Source organism: Phalangium opilio, unplaced genomic scaffold, assembly GCF_054372755.1.
Source record: "Phalangium opilio isolate 3A_F unplaced genomic scaffold, DU_Popi_V2 ptg000002l_1, whole genome shotgun sequence".
Lineage (NCBI taxonomy): Eukaryota > Metazoa > Arthropoda > Arachnida > Opiliones > Phalangiidae > Phalangium > Phalangium opilio.
The window spans coordinates 14,851,484-14,864,878 of record NW_028324144.1 but is presented as its reverse complement, the minus strand read 5'-3'; the positions used below and the strand labels follow the sequence as shown (position 1 = coordinate 14,864,878).

Genomic DNA, 13,395 nt, shown 5'->3' with positions numbered 1-13,395 from the left:
GCTCTAGTCACATGATACAATCGATTATAGAATAGAATAAAGATGAATAATTTTTTTCTAGATAGTTCAAGGATTCTAGCCTGTACGCGAAAAACCTACGGTTACTTTTGCGAAAATTTACGATAACAGCACAAATAAATTGTATTTATGCACGAGTTTTTTATTGAGAGTTAGTAATGTAATCGTGAATTTATTCGTAAACGTTAATCTCCTTTCAGTTTTTCAGCACAGTGGCATATACCCTCTAACATCTTCTAGTCGGTATCTTCCCATTGCGCAGAATTCCATTAGACCGAATCCCGCCAATGTTTTTAATGAATTTAGCCCAACGGTGAGTTTGGTATTTACAATTCAAACGACGCTATTTGTCGAATTAAGCGACCTCAAAAATGCTATATAGTTTAATTTCTATTAATGTCGTTTTTAAATGAAAGCTTTTTAAATACATTTTTACTGCCTCGGAAACGCCAATATTTGGTTAAGTTAGGTTAGTAATATTTTAAAAATCACTTAACAATGCTACGTCTTTTCCAAAATATTGATGTTAAGTTAGGTTTAGTTAGGAGACCAAACTGTCGAGAATTTAGCGCGTTTGGTTTCGATGATTAACTGGGAGAGCTAATTAGTGGCCTGTGAGATAGGACGGACTGAAAACATCCTATCTAAGCGATTCGTTGTTACGCATAATTTATTTTACTAATTGTTGGGATTGAATTGAGAGTCGACACGAATTTTAAACTTAAAGAAATAAAACTGTTTAATACTTGAAAATAGTATTTCCGTTACAAAAAATTGATTAAGTTTCGAGGCGGTATAAAAAGACGCTGGGGAGAGAAAGGTGTTTCTCCTTGGCGTTCTTAAAAGCAACTGATGTTTTTCAATAAAACGTACAAGAAAAAAATCTTAACAACTGGCTTCTCTATAGTGGTTCCATGAGTCACGGGTTTTTCTGGGGTCCCGAAAATCTACCCGTAGCTGGAAAGCCTATTTACTCCTTTCCTGTATCTAGCTTGAAGACCACCAGTAAGAAAATTTCGTAAAGGTAGCTAAAGGAGCGTTAGTGACGTGGCAGGTATAGACCACCAGTACGAAAATCTAGTAAAGGTAGCTAAAGGGGCGTTAATGACGTGGCAGGTCTTTCTATAGGCTTTCAACGGAGGGAATACGAAAATAACCCAACGTGACAAAAACAACTCTTTCGAACAGATAGAGAAGCGAACTTGTTTTACAAATATTAAGAAATAAAAATGCACAAACAAAAAAATGACATTTCAATAAATTAAATTTTAACTCAAATTAATTAAAGTAAGATATATATGCCTATTGTCGCTTGGGCACAATATAAAATTCAACAGCCTCCCCCCTTGAACATGATTTGTTCAAGAAGTAATTGCCGATTCTAAAAGATAGACTAACTGAATGGGTCGGCGAAGTCGCGTGCCGTTTGATAGTCGTAGCATACACGATCTGGTTTGCCCATCTCGACCTTTGAAGGTATCTTCGACGACAGCTGTTTTCCAACATAATCGGGGCATTCGTGGTTCTTCTATAAGAACTACATCATTTTCTTCGATAGGCTTAGTTGGGGTGCATTTCGTTCGGTGGTGGGCGGATCTCAATTCCAAGAGAAAATCCGTCTTCCACCTTTGCCAAAATCTTTCGTTAATTTGTTGCCTATATTTCCAACGCTTGGCTAATTCCGCTTGATTAGCTTGTTGACCTTCGTTCCTCTTATAGCTTCGAGATGGTAGTGCGGTGAGTCTGGCACCAATCAGGAAATGAGATGGACTTAAAGGAACGGGTTCGCCAGCGTCCTGATAGACGAAAGAGATCGGCCTTGAATTAATAGCAGCCTCTGCCTCTGTTAGAGTGGTTTCGAGCTCTTCATATGACAATCTTGCTTGACCCAGAGTTTTACGGAGGGCGTTTTTCGTTGAGCGCACCAGGCGTTCCCAAAATCCGCCCCACCAGGCGGCTCTGTCGGCTATGTACTGCCAGGATATTTTAAGTTCCCCGAAGTAGTGGGTGACTTCCGAATTTAAGAGACATTTCAACAATTGTTTTAAGTCTCCTTCCGCCTTCTTGAATGTCTTGGCATTGTCAGAGAAGATTTTTTGAACCATATCTCGACGAGCTATAAATCGTCTATTAGCGTTTCGTTATCGTTGCTTATCGTTAGTAAATAATACGTTCATGTTTGTAATAAAAAAAAGAGGTTTAAGTTTAATAGTTACGATACAAATGAATTTACATGACGAGGCTTAAGTTACATTACGTTGTGATCAGACTCGTATCTACAACGAGAGTGCGTTATCGATTTATCCCTTTCCTCTCCTCGTGGATGGGGAAAGGGGGGGGGTGAAAAAAAAGAATTATGTTCCTTATGGCGACAGTGTCGCCATCTATCATAGCTTTATCAAATATCATAGCTAACATTCGACCAATCCTGACTAATTAAATCCCCAGATTTACACATACAAAAAAAAAATAATACTTGAAACGGTTACATTGGAATTAGTTTGTACTTAGTGCCTATAATAGTCCTTGAGGTAAGTCGGTGGCTTCCGAACTCGAGGGACGCATTTTGGCGGCTGACCGTCATCAGGATCATGTTCGTTAGTGGAGCCTGGTTCGGTGGGATCGTTTTCTTCGATGGATACCGTGTCCACTGTGTCCGTTAGGGTTGGCGATGAACTGGTGGTCAGCTGCATCTTCCTGAGTGTCGTCTATCTCATCTTGGTCGTGGAACAGGAACCTTTTCAGTTTATCTACCGGAGCTGTGTTCCGGTAGAACTTTTGAGATCGTTGGTTTTCCGGTAAGTCTTCAATTAGATACCTATCGTAATTTAAACGTTTGGTGACTATGTACGGGCCACGATACTTAGCAGCTGTTTTCAACGATAGTCCAGTTGCTTGTGGGAGTCTCTCGACCACCACCAAATCGCCTGGTTGGTAAGTCTCTGCTTTAGCCCGTTTCATATTGTAGCGTTGGCGTTGCTTTTCCTGATCAATGCGAATTGATTGAATCGCATCGTCTCTACGTTTGAGAGTCGTTTCGTCGAAGTCGATCGTTTCTTCTAACGTGTCTTGAATCAAATCTGAGGTTGGGTTTCGTGATTTGAAGTTAAAGAGAAGAGCGAAGGGGGTGCTTTTCGTGGCATTGTGGTACGTGTTATTAATCCCCCATTGAATCTCGTACAAATGGGTATCCCAATCGCGCTCATCTTCTCTAATGCACATGCTGGCTATAGCAGGAGTTAACTGCCTATTAACTCGCTCTATCTGGCCGTTTCCACGTGGCGTTGCTGTCGCGTTTACGATGTGTTTGACGTTCGACTTTTTACAAAGGTCTTTGATCGCCCGACCTGTGTACGAAGTACCCTGATCTGTAATCAATCTCGTTGGAGCACCAAATAATCCGATAATGTCTTCAAAAAACGTGTGGTGGCTCTCATGCCGGTATCTGTAACGGCTCGTAGGATAGTGTACTTCGTAAACCCATCGATAGCTGCAATGACGTACGTGTTTCCTTTGGTGCTACGCACGAACGGACCTAGGTGATCCATATGAAGGGTATGTAGTGGCGTTCCGACTTTGTCTATGGGGTGTAACATCCCTGGTTGCCTTCCAGCTGGTCGTTTATGGAAGAGGCATTCTAGACACGATGAAACGTAACGGCGGACGTACCGTCTTAGTCGAGGAAACCAATATGATTCCGCTACTTTCTTACACGTTTTGTCTATGCCTACGTGACCTATGTCATCATGGCAGTTCTTGACGATTCTCCATCGAGCTGCATCTGGTACGACCCAAAGTAGAATCGGCACTTCGTTTTCGTTGACAATCATTTTTCGATATATTCGTCCGTTTATTAAGCTGTAATCTTCGATGAGACGAGTGTCTTCCTTCGTACGTTTCCCTGTCTTCAATAGTTGTTCCTTGATATAACGTAATTTTGGGTCGCTAAACTGGGCTGCCGTTAGCCAATCTTCCGTTTGAACTTCGGTGTGCATGACGCACAGGCCTTTTGCTATTTGCATTTCCTCGGCGTCCTCAAAGGGTGCTCTACTTAAAGCGTCAGCGTGAGCCATCCTTATTCCCGGTCGATGCATTACTTCGAAGTCAAACTCGTGGATCCTCAGCCACCAACGACCAATTCGTGGGACTAAATGCTTCTTTGACAGCGTTGCTCGAACTGAGCTGCAATCCGTAACAACGGTGAATTTCAGCCCGATTAAGAAGACTCTGAACTTTTCTAATCCCCATATAACCGCGAGAGTTTCCAGTTCGCTGGAGTGGTAACGTGACTCTTCGCGGGTGGTTTTTCTACTAGCATAATAAACGGGGTGGAATAACGTGTCTTCAGCGTCTTCTTTTTGCATGAGTATAGCACTGAGTCCAATTTGGCTGGCGTCAGTGTGAACTTCGGTGATAGCGTGTGGACTATAAAGGGCTAACACTGGTCGGTCAGTTAACCGTTTCTTCAGGCAGCGAAGGACGCTTCCTGTTCATTCGTCCAAGTCCACTCGACATCGTTTCGTATGAGTCGTGATAGAGGTTCGGCTTGAACTGCGAACCCCTTAATGAATCGTCTAAAATAACTTGAGAGTCCCAAAAATCGTCGGACTTCATGTACGTTTCGCGGTTGTGGAAAGTCTCGGACGCATTGAATTTTCCGTTCTCCAGGTCTAATTCCTTTCTCGCTGATGTCGAACCCGAGGTACTCGATGTTGGTTCGCAGGAAGTAACATTTTTTTAAATTCAACGTGAGTTTGGCGCGTCGGAAAACTTTCAATACCTCTTTGAGGTGCTCTAAGCCTTGGCCTTCGTCGATCGAGGGAATTAGCACATCATCTAAGTACGTAAGTGCTATAGCGTATCTAAGTGGTCCGAGCACAGCATTCATCATCCGTTGGAAGACTGCCGGACCGTTGCTCAATCCAAACGGGAGACGTAAAAACTGATAATGTCCGTCTGGTGTACAGAATGCGGTTTTCGGTTGCGATTCCTCAGCTACCGGAATCTGGTAGTAACCGGACATTAAATCTAGACTCGTAAAATATTTGTTACCACGTAAACGTTCTAGCTAGTCGTCAATTAACGGCAAGGGAAAAGCATCCTTTTTCGTAATTCGATTTAGTGCTCGAAAGTCCACGCAAAGGCGTTCGTCGCCCGTTTTTTTCTTGGTAATCAAAATTGGACTTGAATACGGAGACGTTGATTCCGTGATTATTCCAGCAGCTAGCAATTCGGAAATTTTTGTGCGTACCTTTTCTCGCTCGCTGTAAGACAGATGGTACGGTCGATACGTGACTGGCGTTGTTGTGGTTAATTCGATGTCCATTAGCGCTTGATCCGTTTTACCAAGTTCCGTTAACTTATCGGCGAAGCAGTCGCGATATTCGTTTAAGGTATTGCATATCCGCTTTTTCGTTTCCGGAGATGCATTCGGATCGACGTTGATTTCGTTGATGGTGAAGAGCCTCAATTCGTTTCGTTCTATGCTCAGCACATTGGCGTTTTCATTCTCGACGGCGGCTTGGCGAGGTGTCGCTCTTGCCAGATTTTGACCTTTGGCTATGGTCAACTCCGTATCTGAGACATTCATAACTGGCATAGTCGTGTGGCCCTCTTCGATTTGATACACCCCTTTTGGGATGCAGTACTCTGTATTCTCGAACGCTCGAAACTGGCCCTCTACAAAGACATCTTGCTTGTCGATGCTTAGGTCGTCTGTCATCAAATCGATATATCCTACGAATTTAGGAGGGATTACCGTCGCTGCTTTCACCCATAAATTAATAGGTTGCGGTGGGAGGTTAGGAATCTGGATTTTTAACAGTTGGTCGTCTTCTTCCGCGGTCGCATGTTCTTCTTGGAATAGCCTTAACGTGTTTTGGCGTTTTACTACGGTCACGTTCGGAAGTTCGGTGAGCGGTTGTCCGATGAGTAAAGATATCGTTTGGGACTCATCTGGAACCACGAACAGTTCTACGTTGGCCTTCACTTGGTCTACTTCGATCGTAGCTGTGGTTACTCCTTTTGGCTTCGTTGTACCTTCGCCGTAACCACTGATTACGCAAGTGTCGTTGACTGGTTCGTAGGTTAACGAAATTTGTGCGGCATCGCTTTCCCTAATGAGTACGCATTTGCTACCTTGGTCAATGTAGGACTTGACTGGTTGCCCATTAACGATAGCATTCTTGAAAAACTTTTCGTTTGTGTCGGTAGCAGAAGTTTCGTTGGGGCCGGTAGTAGGAGCCGTTGTATCGTCGCATACGGTGACTGCCACTGTTTTAACCGTCGTAGTGTCAGGCGTGCTCGGGGGTTTCTTTTCGATTCGGCAATCTTTTGCGACATGTCCTGGTCGACCGCATCTTTCACATCTAGCTCTTCGCTGAGGTTGGAGACAGTCTTTGGACACATGTCCATAATTACTACAGTTGAAACATAGTGTTTCACCTTTATCGTTATAACGCGGCTTGAATGGTCTCCTTTCGGAACTTCTTGCATTCTCTTTATTTTCGTTTCGTGTTGGCTGGTCAATGCCATGATTTGCAGCGTGTCGTGGGCGATCGTGATGAGGTCGCTTTTTAACTTCTTCCGAATCCGCTAACTCTAACATCATTTCGAGCTGCTTCATGCATTGTAATAACTCCGGAGGACTGGCGAACTCTCGGACGCTGAGTGCCGTAATCAAAGATTGATCCTTTAGACCCGTGATCAAGTATTCAATCATTGCCTCTTCGGTTAACCCGCATAAACGTGCTTTCGCAATTTTCTCATGATAATAGCGTTCTAGCGTTTCACCTGGTTTTCTTACTCTTTGCTCCATTTCGCGGTGCAGTTTCTGAGTGTTTTTCGCCGATGGGAACCACTTCTTTATCAAAGCGGTGCAGTCGTCCCAAGTGTAGACGTTTGACTCTAACCCTTCAAACCATATTTTCGCTGATCCCTTTAGGCGTGGTAGGGCATAGTTGACTGTTACGCGGTCAGACCATCCATACATTGCTGCCATATCGTTCACCTTTTTTATCCACATCTCTGACGTTTGATGTGGAGAGTGATCAGGATCGAAATCAGGTAAGGTTTTGCCTACATCTCCCCATTGATGATAAGCGACGTTTGTAGGAGGTTGTGGTGGGGCTACGTTTCCTCCTTGCCCTTGGTTCGGTCCGTTATTAACGTTGGCTTGTTGCATAGCTGCCATCGTAGCCGCTACAGCGCTGCTTACTGCGTTCTTTATCGCCTCTTCAAACGCTCCAAGAGAGATAAAATTCGGTGTCTCGTTTGTCCCATGCACTTCTAGAAGTCCTTCGTTCTGATCTCTAGCTTCCTCGTATTGGTCATCAAATGCATCGGCCATCGTGGGAAACTTTGGTTCGTTGTTTCTTTGTTTCGGCATCGTTGTTTAATCTTGATTAAAGGTTCGTTGGATAATCTCGATTAAGAGTTCGTTGGATAATCTCGATTAAAAGTTCGTTGGTTAATCTCGATTAAAATTTCGTTGTATAATCTCGATTAAAATTTCGTTGTATAATCTCGATTAATAGTTCTTTGGATATTTATTGGAACATTATTGACTTCAGCTTGCCCGTTTTCGTAGTTTTCATTGTCCCGTTGAGTTATCGTTCTCGGACTTGAAAAAGCAAATATGGCGTCGCCTCGTTGTCCGTTGTTGTCCAAAAAAAAATATCGGCGGCGTGTCTCTAAGTCGTCATTAGATACTCGTTCTGATCCCACTTCTGAGATATTAGCGTTTCGTTATCGTTGCTTATCGTTAGTAAATAATACGTTCATGTTTGTAATAAAAAAAAGAGGTTTAAGTTTAATAGTTACGATACAAATGAATTTACATGACGAGGCTTAAGTTACATTACGTTGTGATCAGACTCGTATCTACAACGAGAGTGCGTTATCGATTTATCCCTTTCCTCTCCTCGTGGATGGGGAAAGGGGGGGTGAAAAAAAAGAGTTATGTTCCTTATGGCGACAGTGTCGCCATCTATCATAGCTTTATCAAATATCATAGCTAACACGTCGAAAAGCAAGTAGGAAACTTCCTGACGTAAGGTCACTGACAAGCTCCAAGTGAATACTGCGAGTTGTAGCGCAGGTAAAAAGGGCTATGTAGCACTTGGCTCCGGTTTTGCTGTATAATGGTCCTGCGAAATCGAGTCCAGTGACTGCAAATGGTGGCGCTGGGGTAGCACGGGCGTTAGGAAGAGGTGCCATGATTGTGGCTGATGGCTTCGCGAGGAATTTACGACAAGTGCAGCATTGATTAATAACGCGTTTTACTAATTGGCGGCCCTTGACTGTCCAAAATGCTTCTCTGGTCTGTACCAATGTTTCATTAACCCCTCCGTGCATGATTTTTTTATGGTTAAAATGAGCGACAAGTTCTGAGAAGCGATGTGACGAAGACAAGATCCATGGGTGCTTCTCCTGATAAGTTAGGTCAGCGTGGTTTAGTCGACCGCCCACGCAGAGTAGACCATTATTGTCCAATTTTGGATGTAAGGTCGCGATCCTTGAGTTGGCAGAAATTTTGTCGCCTTGGCTCAGTTTGCTAGTTTCTTCTGGAAAGCTATCTCGTTGTGAGCGACGAATCCAATAAATTTCAGCATTACTCATTTCATCCGCTGTCAAATAACCCGAAATTCGTTTGTTCATGCTTTTGCAATTGTGGATAAATCGGAGGACCCAAGCGCTGATTCTACAGGGTGTTTCTGAAAAGTCCATCACAAATTAAGGGGCGTGTTTATGGGACCAAACTGAGCGGAAAGTACCAAAGAACATGGGGTGTACAACATTTTGTTACGGAGATATGGCCTTCCAAACATTCGCCCCTAAAACAAGGAAATATCCAAAAATGAGGAGTAACACTTAAGACCGACTAACCAGCTTGTTTAAAATTACTAGACAATTTCAATAGCCTTTAATCGAACAATTGATTTCTACCTTTACTAATCAGAAGCGTATAAATGAGTAGAAGTATGCCTACGGTGGTAATGTAAAATTAATCCCAAGTGACATGATGTTTCAAGATCTTCCCAGCACCAAGTAAAATGGTTCTGATTGAAGGGACTTTTATTAGCACAGCGTAAACAACGTTATTTTCAGGAATTAGTCCAAATGTCCACGGGCGGCATTACAAAAACGAGGCAGTCTTTCGAATGATACTTGGACATGTTGGAAGATCCCTGGCTTGTTCCTGTTATCTCAAACCGTAAAAAGCTACGCAAATCTTCATCATCACGGACAACACTCTTGTACGTTAGGTATGACCTTGAGAAAACCTAAAAGGACATCTCGAATGTATTTGAAAAACCCATCTCCAATTAAGGGGCGTGTTGTTTGTTTCCAACAGAGTAAACTCGCCCAGAGAACAATTACAATGCAGAGCCACGTTTCGGCGTTAATGGCCCACAAAGGTGGTCCCAAACAAAAGAACAAACTTTAATTTGTTTCGTTCAGTAAGTGTTTCATGTGTCATAGATAAAACGCCATGATTAATGCACAAAGAAAATGAATTTATTGACAAGTTTTAACATTTAATTGCAACTAGTTACAAAAATTGTTCAAAGTGTTCACCACCCGCGTTAAGGCACACATTAGCACGTCTTACAAATGATTCCCTTACACGTTGAAAAATGCCTGGAGTTTCGCGAATTGTTTGACAGCCGTGAATTATTCGTCGACGTAGCTCTTCAACATCGGGCACTTCAGTCTGATAAACTAAGTCTTTCAGGTGGCCCCAAAGAAAGAAATCACAAGGGTTCAGATCGGGTGATCGAGCAGGCCACTCCACAGGTCCACCTCGACCTAACCACCGCAAAGGGAAGGTCGCGTTAAGATTATTTCGGACCGCGATGCTGAAATGTGGTGGTGCACCATCGTGCATGAACCACATTCTGTTTACCAAACCTAAGGGTACGTCTTCGAGTAGTTCCGGTAAATCGTCCCGTAAGAACTGCAAGTAAGCCACACCGTTTAACCTGGGCTCTAGGAAATATGGCCCAATTAAATTGTCACCCACAATACCACACCACACGTTTAAACTGAATTGTACTTGGTGACTTCTAACGCAAGTTGCGTGGGGGTTTAGCTGGGACCATTGATGTTTATTATGTAAGTTAATAATACCATCCCGTGAAAAGTTAGCTTCGTCAGTAACCAACAAATCCCGTGGGAAATCGATATCGTTTACTTTAGCCAGAAACCACTGACAAAACGCCGTGCGTCGTGGGTAGTCCGCTGGATTCAAACCTTGAACTTTTTGAACATGGAAAGGATGAAACCGGTGGCTTCTGAGGATTTGGTCCCATAAACACGCCCCTTAATTTGTGATGGACTTTTCAGAAACACCCTGTATACAACCTTGTCAAGGAGCTGAATTTTGTGATGTCCAAAATGGCTTCCTCCGACCTTTGATTTACCGTGAGTGCTTGTGTAATTGAGGTATTGTAGGCAGCTCTTAATTCTTGGGATTCTTTTTTAGAGAGTTCTCGTGATTGGCCTTGAGGTGAACTTAATTGATCTTGACAAAGCCAAGATGGTCCATGCCACCAAAGGGAATTTGATTCGAGGTCATTGATGGTGCGTCCGCGAGTTGGCATGTCGGCGGGGTTATGTTTGCTTCGGCAGTGGAACCACGTTTGTGCATCACTTTTCGATTGAATTTCGCGTACCCGATTTGATACGAATGGCTTCCATTGAAGGGAGGAGCTTCGAATCCACTGTAGGGCAATTAGCGAATCGGTCCAAAAGAAAACTCTCATTGGAGGTTTTGACATGGACTTGAGTATGGCGTCAGCGAGTCGGACCCCAAGGAGTGCTCCTGTTAGCTCGAGGCGTGGTAAAGTTAGTCTCTTGAACGGTGCCAACCTTGCCTTGGACGCCACCAGAGACGCTCGTATTTTGTTATCGCTAGTCTTATAGCGCAAATAAGACACTGCTGCATAAGCCTTTTCACTAGCGTCAACAAATGTGTGAAGTTCCGCTTTGACTGAGTCACTGTCGTCTAAACCACAGTAATAGTAGCGCGGTGTCTCTATGTTCTTCATTTCCGCCAATTCAGTACACCAAGAATCAAACTGAGAAGCCATGTCTTGTGGAAGGGGCTCATCCCATTCCAACCCCTTTTCCCATAGTGCTTGAAAAATAAATTTGGCTCGTATGGTATATGGGGTGACCAATCCTAAAGGGTCAAAGATTCTTGCGACGGCTTTGAGGACCCATCTTTTAGTGCCTTTTCGGTTCAGCAAGAATTTTATTAGGGCATCCACCTCATAGAGGAAAGTGTCTTGCTCCGTGTTCCACAGAACACCTAAAACCTTGACCAGATTCGATGTTGGAAGGGCTTCGGTGTTATCCAATAGTTCTTGCAGTTCTAAGGAATTGGTTCGCCATTTTCTTAGCTTCATTCCCGCGTCCTTCAGGATTTCTGTTGACCGCGTGGCGATTTTAAATGCTACGGACGTTGAACTTGCGCTAGCCGTTAAGTCATCGACGTAGAGGCTTTTGTCGATTAATTCGCAAATATCCGGTTCGGTGGCTTCATAAGACTTGAGGTGATAACGAATTGTGGCTGCCAAGATGTATGGGCTACTCGTTATTCCAAAAGCCACTCGTGTCATCCGATAAATTTTGAACCCGTCATCTGATTTGTTGATATCCACCCATAGAAATCTGAGTGCGTCCCTGTCCTTCTCCGATATTGAAATCTGGAGAAACGCCTTTTCAATGTCACCTATGAAGGCTACTGGGTTTTCTCTGAACCGTATTAAGACCTCAAGTAGTTCTGGGTTCAGATTCATTCCGGTCTCCAAGCAGTCATTGAGGGAGGGTCTTCCTTCCGCGTGTGACGAACCATCTTGAACTATTCGTAATTTAGTGGTTTCGCTTTCTCTTTTGACGCCGTCATGAGGAAGATAATAAATCGGATGTCCCTCAGTGTCAGGGGCCTCTTCGATAATACCCAACTGAAGTTGCTCTTGGATGATATCGTCATATTGTTTGAAAAGCTCGGGATCAGATCTCAGTTTTCTAATTAGGCCTTCAGTTCTTTTAGCCGCTACGCCATAGTTTTCACCGAGTTGGTCTCGGTTGGGTTTCCAGGGGAAAGTAACTTCGTATCTTCCCTTTTAAAAGGAAATTGTTTTCTCGAATTGTTCTAAGGACTGAACTCTATCTTCTAATTCGTTTTGATTATCCAAGATTCCTATGGAATCTAGCTCCCAGAAAGCTCTTAATTGATCAGACAAGCTTTGTTCTTCGCAAATGGCTGTCATGACCGTAACGGTGTTGATGCTGGCTTGAGAATATTCCATACTTGCGGAGCCATGTGCCACCCATCCAAATACCGTTTCGAGGAGGACGAGCTACATCCTATCTAAGCGATTCGTTGTTACGCATAATTTATTTTACTAATTGTTGGGATTGAATTGAGAGTCGACACGAATTTTAAACTTAAAGAAATAAAACTGTTTAATACTTGAAAATAGTATTTCCGTTACAAAAAATTGATTAAGTTTCGAGGCGGTATAAAAAGACGCTGGGGAGAGAAAGGTGTTTCTCCTTGGCGTTCTTAACAGCAACTGATGTTTTTCAATAAAACGTACAAGAAAAAAATCTTAACAACTGGCTTCTCTATAGTAGTTCCATGAGTCACGGGTTTTTCTGGGGTCCCGAAAATCTACCCGTAGCTGGAAAGCCTATTTACTCCTTGCCTGTATCTAGCTTTGTTGGGGTTCGACTAGGCTTTGAATGAATTAACTACTGGGTCGTCGGTACGAACTGTTATCTTTATTGTTTGACACCGTGATACATGTTACTGTGGCTGCCAGGATAATGACACGTTTTTAATACAGAGGATAGATTATATATGTTACTTAGTCTATAAAAAATAGGTGTGAGTTTAGATAAAAACCAACTAAAAAACTAATGTACATTTTTATACTCTACATCACTTCACACTTTTTTTTTTATGCGTCGTAAAGTTGTCGTGGTTGTCTCGCGCGTTGCGATCTTCGTGGGCCTTCGTTTGCGACCTGTGTCTCCTGTGGTTTGATGATTGGAGCCGCTCGTGGTCTTGCGTTGTCGTAGGGCGAAAGAAGGTTGCATCGTAAGATTGTCGAAGCTTGGGTGGTTGGATTCGTGTGGTCTAGCATCGCTAGAAGATGGCATGTCGGTCGTTACGCGTAGCTGGTTCCTATGTCGACGGATGATGCCCGTGCTGATTTTGACTGAATATATGACGTGGCCAAGTCTTTCCGTGATTGTGCCATGTAGCCACTGCGGGCCTCTGCCAAAGTTGCGGGCGTATACGTGTTGTCCGGGCATCATGGTTACTATGGTCTGATTGTGATTGCTGTTTGTAATGCTTGCTCT

General features: G+C 43.3%; 3 protein-coding genes across 3 annotated transcripts; all 3 read right to left on the bottom strand.

Annotated features, from left to right (window-relative positions):
- Nucleotides 1-1,379: 1,379 nt before the first annotated feature.
- LOC149720141 (uncharacterized) lies at nucleotides 1,380-2,123 on the bottom strand. The gene has a single exon (XM_089864387.1). The coding sequence runs from the start codon at nucleotides 2,121-2,123 to the stop codon at nucleotides 1,380-1,382; it is 744 nt and encodes a 247-aa protein (XP_089720513.1).
- Nucleotides 2,124-8,019: 5,896 nt separating this feature from the next.
- On the bottom strand, nucleotides 8,020-8,745 carry LOC149720140 (uncharacterized). Its single transcript, XM_089864366.1, has one exon. The coding sequence runs from the start codon at nucleotides 8,743-8,745 to the stop codon at nucleotides 8,020-8,022; it is 726 nt and encodes a 241-aa protein (XP_089720492.1).
- Nucleotides 8,746-10,361: 1,616 nt separating this feature from the next.
- LOC149720139 (uncharacterized) lies at nucleotides 10,362-12,335 on the bottom strand. Its single transcript, XM_089864354.1, has 2 exons — nucleotides 12,192-12,335; nucleotides 10,362-12,146 (listed from the first exon to the last, which is right to left on the bottom strand). The coding sequence occupies exons 1-2, from the start codon at nucleotides 12,333-12,335 to the stop codon at nucleotides 10,362-10,364; spliced, it is 1,929 nt and encodes a 642-aa protein (XP_089720480.1).
- Nucleotides 12,336-13,395: the final 1,060 nt, after the last annotated feature.

What these genes read in the sequence shown, in the direction of transcription:
- LOC149720141 (XM_089864387.1), bottom strand. Translation starts at nt 2,123, where the DNA reads ATGGTTCAAAAAATCTTCTCTGACAATGCCAAGACATTCAAGAAGGCG.
- LOC149720140 (XM_089864366.1), bottom strand. Translation starts at nt 8,745, where the DNA reads ATGGACTTTTCAGAAACACCCTGTAGAATCAGCGCTTGGGTCCTCCGA.
- LOC149720139 (XM_089864354.1), bottom strand. Translation starts at nt 12,335, where the DNA reads ATGGAATATTCTCAAGCCAGCATCAACACCGTTACGGTCATGACAGCC. An exon ending in AAAACGAATTAGAAGATAGA is followed by an intron (nt 12,147 to 12,191) that starts GTTCAGTCCTTA and finishes TCCTTTTAAAAG; the next exon opens with GGAAGATACGAAGTTACTTT.